The sequence below is a fragment of the Tetrao urogallus genome (assembly GCF_951394365.1).
Source record: "Tetrao urogallus genome assembly, chromosome: 23".
Lineage (NCBI taxonomy): Eukaryota > Metazoa > Chordata > Aves > Galliformes > Phasianidae > Tetrao > Tetrao urogallus.
In genome coordinates, this window is record NC_136836.1 from 5,598,891 (window position 1) to 5,612,168 (window position 13,278).

Sequence of the window (13,278 nt, forward strand, 5' to 3'; positions counted from 1 at the left end):
GGTCTGACCGCTCTGCACTGCGCACTCGGTGGGGAAAGAGGTGAGACGGCTCCTGCAGGGCAACGGGCAGAGGGAAGAGCTGCTCTTCTCACATCGGTGTCGGAGTCGTCCCCTCCCCGCTGAGTCCCTTTGAAATCCCGTGTCTCACCTCTTCACACCCGGCTCTGGGCTGAGGGCTGCCAGTGGGAGCCCAGCAGTGCTCCGCTGTGAGCAGGATGATTTGGGGCTCAGCGAGGAGAGCGGCGTTCAGTCAGGGCAGCAGAACCAATCCCAAGACCACGGAACTGGGTGCTGCAGCTGGGGGACACGGCCTGAGTGAGTCCATCCAGGAGCTCCGAGTCCCCGAGGAGATAAGGCAGCAGACAACAGTGTCGGGCTCTGCCGGAGGTCTGCAGTGGGGGTCTGCAGTGCCCCCCATCCCAGAGAACGCGAGGAAGCGGATGGCGCTGACATTTGTGGGCACAGCGAAGGAGAGGATGAGCGATGGTGAGGCGAGGAAGGCAGCGTGAGGAGCGAGGCGAGGGGACAGCAAAGAGAATCTTCCGGATGGGTCCTTGGCTTCCGCAAACAGGAGAGGCGCCCGGTCGGCCGGTCCACGGGCAGCGGGCACCGAGGGCTCAGAAGGCGCCGATCTCCGTGGCCCAGGAGCGGCACAGCCGGGCCGCCCCCACCCTGAGCGCGGGTCCCTGCGCCGCCGCACCCAGCACCGCGGGCGCAGCGTAGGCTGCGGGCAGAGGAACGCCGGCGGGAGAGAAGAGCAGAGCGGAGATGGGGCTGCCCTTGGCCGAGCCCCCCCTCGGCGCTCCCGACGGAGACGGCATCCGGGCTGCGGCCGCCGCGGTCGAAGCCGAGGGGGCACCGCGGGCCCTGCGGGCCGAGGAAGCGATCCTGCCGGGCACGGAGCCGCGGTGTGACGGCAGCACGTCGGCGGGGACGCGGCGCACCGGGGCCGGCCTGGCGGCGAGGCGCGGGTAGGACGCAGTCACAAGGAGAGGAGCGGGAGCGGCGTCCCGGCGCGGCAGCGGCACCGGGCTGTGCAGGAAGGACCACGGCCACGTCGGCACGGGGAGCAGCGAAGCGGCCGCCGGGGAGGGCTCCATCTCGGCCACGTAGTTGTTGAGGTGGGAGAGGAGCCGCAGGCGGATGGGGTCGGCGGTGCTCTGCCCCTCCAGGACGCCCAGGTACCGCACCACCTCGGTGAGGCACTCGCGAAAGCCGATGCTCCTGTAGTCCACGGCCAGAGCACGAGCATCCAGGAACCCTGCAGGGACACGGGGACGGTCAGGAAAGCACGTGAGCCCCACCACCCTCTCTGCCGCACCGCTTTGCTGCCGTGTGATGCCCTGCAGCAGACAGCCCAGCCGGATGACAGCAGCATCGGTTATCTCGGTGGGATACGACTGCCGGGTCGTGAAGCCCTTTACTCTCGTGTGTGGGACGAGCAATAAGGTTCATTAGCTGTGCTCAGGGAGGACGACAGCTTTTCTTTTGGGCTCTTTGAGTTCTGGCTGCTGAGGACATGCAGATGGCCAGCGTGTGCTGGGAACCTCCCTATGGCAGCGCCGGGCCGATGCGCATCTCCTCTGTGCACAGCCTGAGTTCCTCTGCCTGAGTCCCGGTGACTTCAGCCCTTCACGCTTCCCTCCCTGACCTCCCACTGAGGAAATGGCTGAACCAGGGCCACTGGGCTGGGAAAGCTCCGAGCCACATGAAAACCAACAAGATAAAATACAATGGATGATTTTTCGGCTTCTGCTCCCTCCTTGTAGCTTGGTGAGACAGTAGGCAACAAAGCAGAGAATGTCACAGAGCAGTGGAGCACTGGACCACTCTGCTTGCCGGGGTCTCTGGGGACAATGCAGCCCTTTGTTGCAGTGCAGTCAAAGTGAATATCTAAACAAATGTTCCAGACCGAGTTACAGCTCTGAAGCAAAGCCTGGATGCCAGCAGTGTCCTCAGAAAGCCAAAAGTGGGTGGTAAGCAAAGCCAGAGGCTTCTTTACTGGAGCTGTGATCCCCATCCTGTTAACTGGAACAGGACCGAGGGTCTGTGCTGAGCTCTCAGTACAAATGAGACCTTTGTTGAATTTCACACAGGGCTCCCCCTCTCCTCTTATAACATCCAAGAGACAAAAAGCAAGAACAGAAAGGGAAAAAAGCCTTGTTTATTTGCAGAGTCCCCAAGCAGAACTCAGCCTCTACAGGAAATGTATCTCAGGGAGGAGGGAAGGAATTTAATATCATTTTTTCTGGAAGCAAAGCTCCATTTCTGGGAGTGCAACTCTGGCAGGGCAGCTTCACCGGGGCGCGCAGTGAGGACAAGAGCAGCATCCCTGTGGGTCTGGGATACCAAACCTACCCATGGGATGCTGACCCACACTTTACAGGCAATAAAAACAGGAGGGCAGGAAACAACCCATTTACCCCTGGGAAAAACATTTCCCTTGGGAAGCGGGCAAGGCAGCATTGGTCCTGGGGCCAGCAGCAAAGCACGGCAGGGCCGAGATTTTCCCTGCTGATGGGGAATTTCCTACCCAGGATGCCACCTTCACCTCGCACACGCACTTGCAGAGTGGCTCTTACCTGCTCCTCCAGTGGCGTGGAGCATTTTTAGGTGATCCACTGTCATCTGTAGAATTTCTGCCTTCTCCAACTTGGATGAGCCCTGCGTTAGGAGCAGGAGAAAAAGGAGAAATTTGTCATTTCGTGGCCCAGGGCGTTGTGCCTCTCACAAGCTGAGCTTGGCCTGGTGTCCTCCTCCCCCAGCCCTCCTTCAAACCCACAGCACTCAGACACCCATCTCTGGGCACTGCCTCGGGTTTTTAATCGAGCAGAAAATGGAGTTCCTTCCCACCATCACCCCATGCAAGCCGAAATTCCCCATTTCTGTGCTTCCTCATAGCTGTGAAATGCAGCCTGGATTGAATTCTTCCTCCCTTCAGCTGCTGAACATTATTACTAAATGCATTCATGCTGTTTTACCGCCCGGTTTCACCCTGCAGTGAGGACTGAGCACAGCCCTGCTGCTCTGGGTCCCCACCTGCTTCTCGAAGGCAGTGGGCACCAGGCGCCGCAGCTCCGACAGGCTGCTGTTGATGCGGTCGCGGCGCCGCTTCTCAATGATCTGCGGGAGGAAAACCAGACTCATTCCTGGCGTCTCACAGATTTAGAGCCCTCACAGCAGGCTGAGAGCAGCGCTGGGCCGCATAAGGAATGCTTTCGGTGAAAAAGCCGAGCAGAGCAGCGCTCACTAAGAGTGAGGTGTGAAGCCTCCCTCCTCCCCCCAGCCCCAGCCCTGTTTGAAGCCACAGCTCTGCATGAACTCCCTCCTCCCCTTGGCTGGGGGAGGCTCTGGAGGGGGGCGGTTTGGGTGACCTCCCTGAGTCCCGTGGCGAGGACGTCCGCCGGCACAGCACAGAACTCACCCCTCTGCGCTTCTTCCTGGCTTGTATCTGCGACGTCGTGGTGGGAGACACAGACCTGGGAACGTGGCTGGGAAGGAAAAAGAGGGAGAGCTGCTTGCAGCAGCTGGAGGCGAACCTCAGCAGCACATATGTTTTACACACATTTGCCATCTGCAGTTCCTCCTCCCCATCCCAGGATAATGTTTTCTGTGGTTCTCCTCTCAGTGTTACCCACCACACAGAGATCAGGAACCGAGGACAGGAGCGCAGTCTGAATCCCGCTGTCCCCATGGGAGCCCTCAGCAGCTCACGGCAAGTTTCTGCACCAGCCACTGCCCGGCACGACTCCTTGCATCTCGGACCGGTGCCTCCACCGGGCTGGAAAAGCAGCTCTGGGGCCGGGGCCTCTCATCCCCATGCACAAACCTTCCGGCCTCACGCCTGAGGCTGTCGTGTCCCTGGGTGGGCTTTGTGCGGGCATAGGTGGCTTTGCAAGAATAAACGCGCTGTCCGCATACAGAAATGTGCCAAAGATGAGCGCCGCTGGGGTGGGGTGGGAACGGGAGCGGGGACGGCACGGAGCTGAGCCGGCAGCGCAGGAATGCAGCCGGCACTCGGCGGCAGAGAGCTCTGAATCTCTGCAGAGCTGTCCGAGCGCAGCGCCCTTTGTGCGCTCCAGATGTGGGATCAACAGGACTCTCCCTCTGCTAAACGTGTCTCAGAAATGTTTGACTGGCAGTTGTGAACCACGCGACTGAACTCTCTGATGGCTCTGATTTCCGCGCTGCCCCTCGATCGATTCCGTAATTTGCAGCACCGATCTTTCCACTGCTTATTCCAGGCAAAAAGCAAAGCAAACCCGAGCGGCACCCCGCACTCTGCCGTGACCCCGAGCTGCGGCACAGCGCGCGCACAGCGGACACAGCGCCCGCCCGCAGTGACTCACCCTGCAGTGGGGAACTGGTTCTCCCAAACCACCCCGTGGAGCCACAGCCCGGTCCGGACGCCGACTCCCTCCCTCCCTCCGCCCCACCCAGGAGCGTTTGGTTCTGCCTGACCCCATCGCCTAACGCTGCGCTGCTCCGTGTGTGCGGATGGTTCTCTGTGCTGGGTTTGCGTGACGTGAGCCGCAGTGCAAACCAGCGTCAATACCTCCGTATCGCAGCGCTGCTCTGCTCTCACTTGGGAATACGAACAGGCAGAGATCAAAACTCCATTGTTGTACTCAGTGAAACAAAACAGGACAATCCCTCCGCTTTGTCCTTTGGGGTACTGCGGAGCCGGGAGGAGGTGGGAGGTGTTTCGTGTGCGGCAGAAGGGTGGGCGAAATGCTGATGCGCCGGGAACGGTGTGAGAGTTTGGGGAACACATGCAGGATGCGTTGGCGCGGCTGTGCCCAACTGCCCCAAACTGCATCAGCTTGTGAGAACCTGAGCCTGGCACCAGGTGGGACAGCTCCTCAAAAAGGGAATTAAATCACCCGGAGCTGCAGAGGGGGGGACGCTTGGCTGCCAAAACGAGTTCAGAAGCAGCTGAATTTCGGATGGGAGCCACTAACAGAGCCCTCCCTTCATCCCCAGTGCCCGGAGCCCACCAGGCCCGCAATCGGTGGGCAGCAGGGGATGCCCTGGGCCAGCAGAGCAGAGCAGGGGAACATTGCGGAGCCTGGGAGCGCGGTCGCACCCTGCGAGCACACACGGGTCCTCTCCTCACCGCTCCTCCGGGCAGAGGGAGCCGCAGCTCGGGCTGCAGGAGGGAGGAGGGATGATGGAGCTTGCAAACGGCCATCCTGAAAGCGCACGCTGAGAACTGGGCACCCCTCACCGCCCGAGCTGCCTTTCAGAGGAGATCAAAGCCGCAGCTGGTGCATGACAAACGCCTCGGCAGAGGAGAAGCGTTTCTCACGCGAACCCCCTCCGCACCCCGCGCGATCCTGGAGCTGCCGGGTCACCGCTCCGGGGCAGTGAGGAAAGCCGGAGCCCGAACCCGGGGTGCCCTCACCCTACAGCGGGGCTGCTCCCCGCTCCCCCGCACCCCCGGACACCGCCGACCCCCACCCGGCGTCGTTTATCCCTCGGGACGACGCGGAGCGCTCCCCACCTGTACTCCTCCTCTTTGCCCACGTCGATGGTGCCGTCCGACTCGGTGTCCGACGAGCTCTCCTCGCACAGACGCTTCATCCTGACCGGGAGCGGCTCCGCCAAGGAGGGGGGCGCGGGGCTGAGGGCTCGGCGGAGCCCCACTCGTGTCCGGAGCCCCACGCGTGTCGGAGCGCGGCGCGGTCCCGCGGCGAGCTGAGCGCGGAGCTCGCCCCGTCTGCTCCCCAGCTCCTCCCCTGGCCCCGCTCTGCCTTTCACACCCCCGGCTGCCGCCTCGCTCTGCTCCCAGCACGTCCCCAGCCTCCCTGGTTAATGGGTTAATGAGACATCTCCCAGGAGTGACGGATTACGCGGCCGCGCCGGCGCTCCCAGGTTCCCAGGCCCCCCCGCCTCCTCCCGCTCGCTGGTCGCAATCCCAAGTCTTCCTGTAAAAGGAACAGTCTGTGTGAACCGTCTCATGTCCCCCTCTGCCCGCCGCCCCCCTGCCCGCGGCCCCCCCTTCCACCCGCCGCACATTGGCCTCAGCCCCAGTTTAAAGGGACCGGTGACCTCACTGGCAACAGAAAACCGTGGGAAAGAGATGGGACTGATAAAGCCCTGAGTTGTTTCAGGGAAAAATCAACATCCAGCCCCACACGCACACACGGCTGCGCGGCGCGGGCGGGTGGGAGAATTGTGAGTCGGATGGAAGCGGCTCCTCCGGGGTGGGAGGGCGATGCCCAAAGGGGCGGCAGTGACGGTGCACGGGAACATCTCCCTGCAGGGGTGTCCTGCGGGCTTCTGCCGCGAGCTCAGCCCCCACCCCGCTCAGAGCATCTCCATGTGCCCACTCGTGGCGCTGCCAGGGTATCCAGGCCGACCCCTGCCCAGCACTGGGTTTCATGGCACGGGGGCGAACTGCTGCTGTCCTCCTCATCCCACAGCTCTCGAAACTTTGCCCTGCAGTCCATAGAGCACCTCTCTTTCCCTAAGCTTGCACGGAGGAGACGGGAGTCTGTTTGGCAGAGCCCTGCGCAGCTGAAATCCCCGAAGGCAACGAAATCGTGGGCATGTGGGAGAGAGAGGGGCGGAGGGAGGGAACCGGAGCAGAGGTTCTCAGTACAAAAATAATGCCTTTTATTTTGAAAAAAAAAAAAAAAAAAGAGAAAGAAAAAAATAATCGGCGCTGAGATCTGGCGACACGTGGCTTTCCCAAAGTTTTCCGCGGAGGCGGCGATCCCAGCGCCCGCCCCCCCCCGTGCCCACGTTGGCCCTACATCTGCCGCAGCCGTGGCAGCCCCACACCGTGCCGGCCCTCCTGAGCAGCCGCTGCCCTCGGCCCCGCGGCACAGCACAGCCCCGCAGCGCTTTGTTCAGCCCCAACCGTGGCGTCCTCCACCCAAAGCCAAGCGGAGCAAAGCAGCCGTTCTGTTGGAGGAGTCCCCTGAAGGAGTGGCTGCGAAAATTGTTAGCTTATATTTCAAGGTTCAAAGGGAAATGGAACCAGAAGAATTGAAGCTGTGTCACTTTGGTGATGCTGAGACCCACTCCTCCTCTCCCCTTTGCAGAGTGATTTCAGTTACAAAGACATTCATCTCCAAAGTGAATTTCCCATAAACATGTGTTTTTGAGAGATTAATGCTCTTTCCACCGATGAAACTATGTAAATGGGATCCAGAGATCAGTTATTTTGGGCCCTTGCTCACATCACACCGAGCCTGAACCAAGCTGAGCCTGGGCCTGCCACGGGAACACTTTTCTTCTCCGTTAGAAAGGAATTCTCAGTCCAGACTCTGTCTTTTCTGGGCCTTTATCTGGGTTCAATTGAAGTGTAATTGGCAACACGTTTTTCTAGGCTCACACTTCATTACGAACAGAGCAGGGACCTCGAGATCCACTTCTGCCGTAATCAGATCCGCGTTGCAGCCCGCGCTGCTGGAGCGCTGCTCAGAACCGCCCGTGGAGCCCGGGGTCGGCGAGACGGAGCAGCTCCGCGCGATGGCCGGGCAGGGCTGAGCTCGGCAGCCCCGCAGCGCCGATCCCCGCCCGGCGAGGTGGGAGCATCCCGAGGACGGGTGTCACGAGGACGGGGCTGAGCCATCCATCACAGCCAGCACTAATTGGCTGCCCTGCTCTGGGGCCAGGGAACAAGGGAGCTGTGAAGATTGATGGCCCTTCCCTGCAGCGGAGCAAACTCTCGGGGCTGAGGGTGAATCGGCGCCAGGGACCCCGTGCTGCCCCGTTCATCCGTGCCGGCAGCGCAGGGCCGCAGCTCAGGGCTCTGACCACCCCTGTGTGGGGACCTCTTCCTCCCCTCCCTCCTCCTCAGCTTTGGGAAACGTCCCCGGAGAGCGGCCAGCTGTGAAAAGCTGCAGCAGCTGGAATGAGGGAGGAGGAGGGCAAGGCGGCTGCAGAGCAGCGGACGTATCTGTTACCTCCCGGTGAACTGACACCTCCGCGGCAACCCCGTGCATGCCTGGAATGCCCCGTCCGCACGTCTTCAGTCAGCATCACCTCCTAACCTCAATCCCACCGCTGCTGCCAGACCCACAGCTGCGGCAGCAGAGGATGCCGGGCGGGACGCAGACACACCGCCCTGCTGTGCGGCTGAGCAGAGGGACTCAACGCGCGGCGCTCGGGGCAGTGGTGCGGCCGGGAGTTTAGGTACGGCCGGGAGCTGTAGGTACGGCCGCGGCACCGCCTCGCTGTCAGATGTGGAGCGCTGCCAACGCGGCTTATTTTGCTGTGGCCCCGCTCCAAACCAGAGGCACCGCATTGTTCGCTCCCCCCCCACTTCCCCAGCCCACGCAGTTCAGAGCCGGCCCAGCCGACTGCTGGGGGCAGTCCAGGGGAGGGAAAAACAACATTTTCCCACAAACCCGCGGCCTCACCCTTCCCCGGACAGGGACGGGGCAGATCCCGGCTCTGCTCGGGGCTGGCGGAGGCTCCGTGCTGCCCTCGCTGCGCTCACACCTATCGCCCCGCGGCCAGGAATGCCGCCCGGCCCGGAGCCCCCGTGGGACGGGGCTTCAGAGCTGCGCCCATCGGCACCCCGGGGTGCTGCTGCAACCCACAGGACGGGACCCCATTCCTGCTCCAGAGCAGCAGCGCATCCCAGTGCGAGAGCATCAGACGATGTTGGCATTTAGTTCTCGTTGCCCTTCATGCACATCCGTTTCCCCTCCCCCTCCCCAGCAACGGGCGCTCGCTTTGCAGACCAGCAGCAATGGGCGGCAGTTAATTAATATTGCAGCAATCCCGCTGACAGTGAGGCTGCCGGCCCACCCCAAACCCAGCGGGTTCTGCACCGTATCCTCCTCTGACTCTCCCCTTTTTGACGCCGTGCCGATCCCGGCCCCATCGCCGGGCGCTGGAGGGAGGCGGGCGGCCTTAGGGCTGCACAGAGCAAAAGCAACACCGGGAGTCGGGTGGGAAAACAGCCCAGGGCTGCGGGGAACGCAACGCCTTTGTAACTGCGCGGGGAGTCCGTCCCTCACGCAGCCCCGAGCCCTTCCAAAGCCCCCCCCTCCTTCCACGGCGATGCTAACGCACTTCTCACGAGCGCTGAGAGCGCTGGGGCCGGCAGGCGGCCTCGCCGTCGTTGGCTGCGTGTGCAGCGATCCTGTGAGCAGACGAGAGCAAACAGCCGCGCCGCGGGGCCGCTCCGCCCGGAGCCTTTCTTCTCCGACCACTTCAAACTTTCATTTCTTCTGAAGCCACAACAAGGCACACTTTGTAAAGCAAATGAGTAAACAGCAACTTTCGGCTTAAAAGGAAAACAAGAGGGAGGGACTGTTTTTAATTACTGGGATTTTAAGAAGGGCTTTATTCGGTTAATTGCTTTCTGCTGTAAAACGTTCCTCCGCGCGCAGCCCCGCCGCATCGCTGCCTGTCGGATGGCACCGCAGGCGGAGCGGCCGCGGGCGGTGCTTCCATGAGCGCTCCAACACCCCCGGAGCCCCCCGCCCCCGGCACAGACACGGCCCGAATCTCGGGGTTTTGGGGCAAGTCCGCCCGAAGGACGGAGGAAGGGATGCTCACGGCAGTCGGGCGCGTTCCCGGCTCGGCGCTGCCGCCCGTGGCTGCGGGCTGTTCCCCTCCCCGCGGTGCAGCGCTCGGTTCGGTGCCGCCCTACGGCGGAACGATGGCGATGCCAGGCGCGGCCACGCGGCGCGGCACCGCGAAGCGCTCCCAGCGCGTCCCCGCTGATCGCAGCCGGCCGGGAAGGAAAACAGCCCGAATCCCCGCAGGGACAGCGGGATTAAGAAGTAGCAGAAATGCACGAAAGGGACCCTTAGCGGAACAGCACCGGTGCGGAGCTGTGCGGTTGTCGCAGATGGCGCAGGGAAGGGACAGGCGAGGAGGCGGCGCGAGCGCCTTCTGCAGTCGGCTCAGCATCAGGAGGGGGGAGAAAGAGAAGGAAATGGAGCAGGAACAGCCCCGGGCTCTGCACGCCCTGCGTGCCCCACAGCCCTGCGGGGAGTCCTGGGGGCACCGGGAGGTGCTGGGGGAGCTCAGCGCCGGGAGGAGGAAGGCAGGCGGCTGCCACGTGCCAGCCTGGAAAACAGCACGGGGGGGTGGGCGCGGCAGGGCTGGGGCTGCGGCCGGTACCGGGGGGAGCAGCCCCTGCGTCTACACGGCTCCGCTCCGAGCGGGCAGTCGCCTTCCGGAGACGAACGCGGTGACCCGGAGCGGAGCAGAGCGCTGTGCCCGGCCTCACCTGCGGGCGGTGGGCAGCGCTCTGTGCCCGTGGCAGCGGGAGCTGCCTGCACTCCTCTCCGGGGGTCTCTCCTGCCAGAGGCCCGCAGCTGGTGATGAATGCTCACTTTCTCTAATTGAATAGCAGGAAGTTAAATCTTGTTCCTTCGCTTTTCAGGCTGTCAGCTGGAACAATCACCCACCTGTGACGCCACCCCAGGGATATAAATAAGGAACAGCGCACAATGCTGCCTGAGGAACGGACGGCGTTCCCAGATCTCCCGATACTGCGTGCTTCATTGTGTGCCCGCATGGGAGAGGGGCTCTGTGCAGGCGCTGTGGAAGAGGGAGCGAGCGTTCAGAAGGCGCAGCCGTGTGGGCACGGGCTGTGCGAGTGCCTACAGTAACGCCAGGACTCCCCGCTGTGCTAAAACCCTTCGCTGCAGCCACGGGCGCTCCCGCCCCGCGTGCTGTGCTCCACAGCTGCCCTGCAACCCAGCACCGCGTTCATGCAGGTGTGAGGATGACTGCGCGCTGCCGGCTGCCCCTTGGGCTCCTTCCCATCGCCGCCACCCAGCGCGCTCCCCGCCTCCTCCCCCCCCGTTCTCACCCCATCCGTTCACAGCCCCGCGCTCCACCGGGACGCTCTGCTCACAGCTGGGCCGCCCGACAGCTCTGTGCAGCTGCAGCCCTGCAGGAGGGGGGCAGCGGGGACAAGCACACAAACACACAGGCGAGCCCTCATTGTTACTGTGAAAGGAAATTATTAATTTGCTGGGAATAAAGTCGGCAGCGAGTCAAAACCCAAAACCCATCCTCCCTCACGCCCTCCCCAGGAGCAGCCACCACCATCTGTCCCCCGGCACGAAGCCCCACTTTGCTCCACGCAACAGCCCCTGCTCCCCACAGCCCTGCAGCCGCTCTGACGCTGATCTCGGCCCCGCAGTGGGGATGCAGCCCCACAGCCCTTTGTCAGCCCCACGGTAAAAGTGCAGAGGCCACATCCCTGTTTGCTTTCCCCCTGCCCCATAGCGGGGGCGGCCACAGGCTCCCTCTCCAACGGCAGCCTGAATGAAGCCAGATCCCCAACACATTCCTGTGGGTTTGGTTTTTTTTTTATTTTCCTTCCCTTTTTCTCTCCATCCCCCATCCCTCTGCCTCGCTTGGCACGAGCTGAAGGCCTCGGAGGAAGCTGGGCTTGGCAGGAGCAGGGGAGGAGGAGTGGGGAGATGAAAGGCCGCTCTACAGCATTCCCTTCCAGTTCCCACACTCTCCCGGCGCAGCGCTGCTAATGTTTCCCAGCCGCACCTGGAGGAGCTGTGGAAGTGGGGCCCTGTGCACACACACAGCGAGCAGAAACCCCACAGCCTCACAGCTCACATGGCCTCAGCCCCACGATGCCACCGTGCCCCTCTGTGCAGCACCAGAGCAGCACTGCATTGGAGACAGCGGTGACGCAGCTGCCATGCCCCAAATGGCGGTGCCCCAATGGCTGTGCTGTCCCCATCCCCGTGGCACCCGTGTCCGTGTGCCATCGCTGCATTCCACACTCGATGATCCCCACAGCCGCCCCTGCCCTGGCCATCGGGCAGCATTCCTTCCTGAGCTCTCAGCCCTGGGAGGAATGCTGTGGGAATGCACCCCTCAGAGCCCCCCCAGCTGCACAGTGCAGCCCCTGCACCTCTCACGGATCCTGCACTGCACCCGGGGCTGCCCACAATGGTCCATCCATTATCTGCTCTCTGCACAGATATATGGGTTCTGCTGCTGTAAGGCTGGGCTGGGTTGGATCCAGTCCATCCGTGCGGGCACTGCTGCACGTTGTTTGCTTTATCCGGAGGAGAAGCCCTGCTCAGTGCTGACCCAGTCACAGCATGAAGGCAGAGCTTAAAAATCGCCTGCAGAGCCTGCGCTGGGCTCTGCATCCCCTTCTGTCACCAAGAGAAAACCATGCAAAAACCTGCCCTAAAGGAAGGGATGAGCAGCGAGCACAGAGCACAGCCCACGAGTAGCACTGCTGGGCGCTGAGCACATGGAGATGCATTTGCAAACCACACTGCCAGCTCTGTGCCAAGCCTGGTGTGGGGACAGGAGGCGACAGCAGCATCAGCCAGCACAGCTATAAATAACAGCGTGGAAGGAACACGACGGTCGCGCCGTCCAAACCCTGGCACGGCCCCGCAGCGCTGGTAGCGGTGCCCTTTTCTTACTCTCCTGCCACCAGGTCCCCTCTTCTGTCCTCCCAGCTCCGGGTGTTGCTGTCACCATGTCACCCCTAGCTGACATTTCACCCTCCTGCAGGCCGGCCTGCTGTTCTGCACTGCAGAAGGGACACAGCACTGTGGGGATGAGGCACAGGCCCCCAGCACAGCCTGGGACCTCTCACTGCCAGCACTGCAGGGACAGCCCCACGTCTGCATGGCCTCTGCACCGCAGGCATATGGGGCACCGCAGGGATACGGGCACTGTGCCCCCCCTCCCATAGGGCCCACAGGGTCTGAGTTTGCCCCTGAGCTGTCAGCAGAAGCAGCTTCATGGCCGGGTCACCTCCCATACGTCCGCGCTGGCGCAGTGGAGAGGCAGCTGAACGCTCCCCAGCTGTGGCTTCTCTTTCTCCTCCTCCGTGTCCTTTATTCTAAAGTGCACTCGTTGCAAAGCCCTCAGTGCCCGATGCAGGGAAAATCTCAGCAAACGGGCAACAGAGAAACCCGTGCTGGCAACCCACCAGTGAGAGGACATCCCGACCTCACTGCAGCACACTTCCCCTTCCCTCCCTCCGCGCTAAGCAGGAGCCTTCGCACGGCTGTCAGAGCCGCCTGTTGGCTCCTGCACGCACAGCCAGAGCTCTCAGGGCTGTGCGGTGCAACGAGGGACTTCAAATCCTCCGTGCGAATTGGGAATGGGCGCAGAGAAAACATCCCAGCAAATAGTGCTGCTCAGGAACGCTGCTGAGCGCCGTGCAGAGATGCTGCCCTGGGGCCTGGGGACATTTCTTGGCTATATTTGGTGACGGATGGAGGATCTGTTGCCTCCCCTCGACCCATCTGTTCCCATATCGCTGGGGAGGAGCTAAAGGCAGAACTGCAGTGTCGCTGTCCG

At 62.4% G+C, this 13,278-nt stretch overlaps 1 protein-coding gene across 1 annotated transcript; it reads right to left on the bottom strand.

Annotated features, from left to right (window-relative positions):
* Positions 1-617: 617 nt before the first annotated feature.
* HEYL (hes related family bHLH transcription factor with YRPW motif like) lies at positions 618-5,583 on the bottom strand (the record flags this gene model as incomplete). The annotated part of the gene is made up of 5 exons (XM_079546205.1): positions 618-1,261; positions 2,583-2,664; positions 3,040-3,123; positions 3,425-3,491; positions 5,504-5,583. The coding sequence occupies 5 exons, from the start codon at positions 5,581-5,583 to the stop codon at positions 618-620; spliced, it is 957 nt and encodes a 318-aa protein (XP_079402331.1).
* Between the last annotated feature and the right edge of the window lie 7,695 nt (positions 5,584-13,278).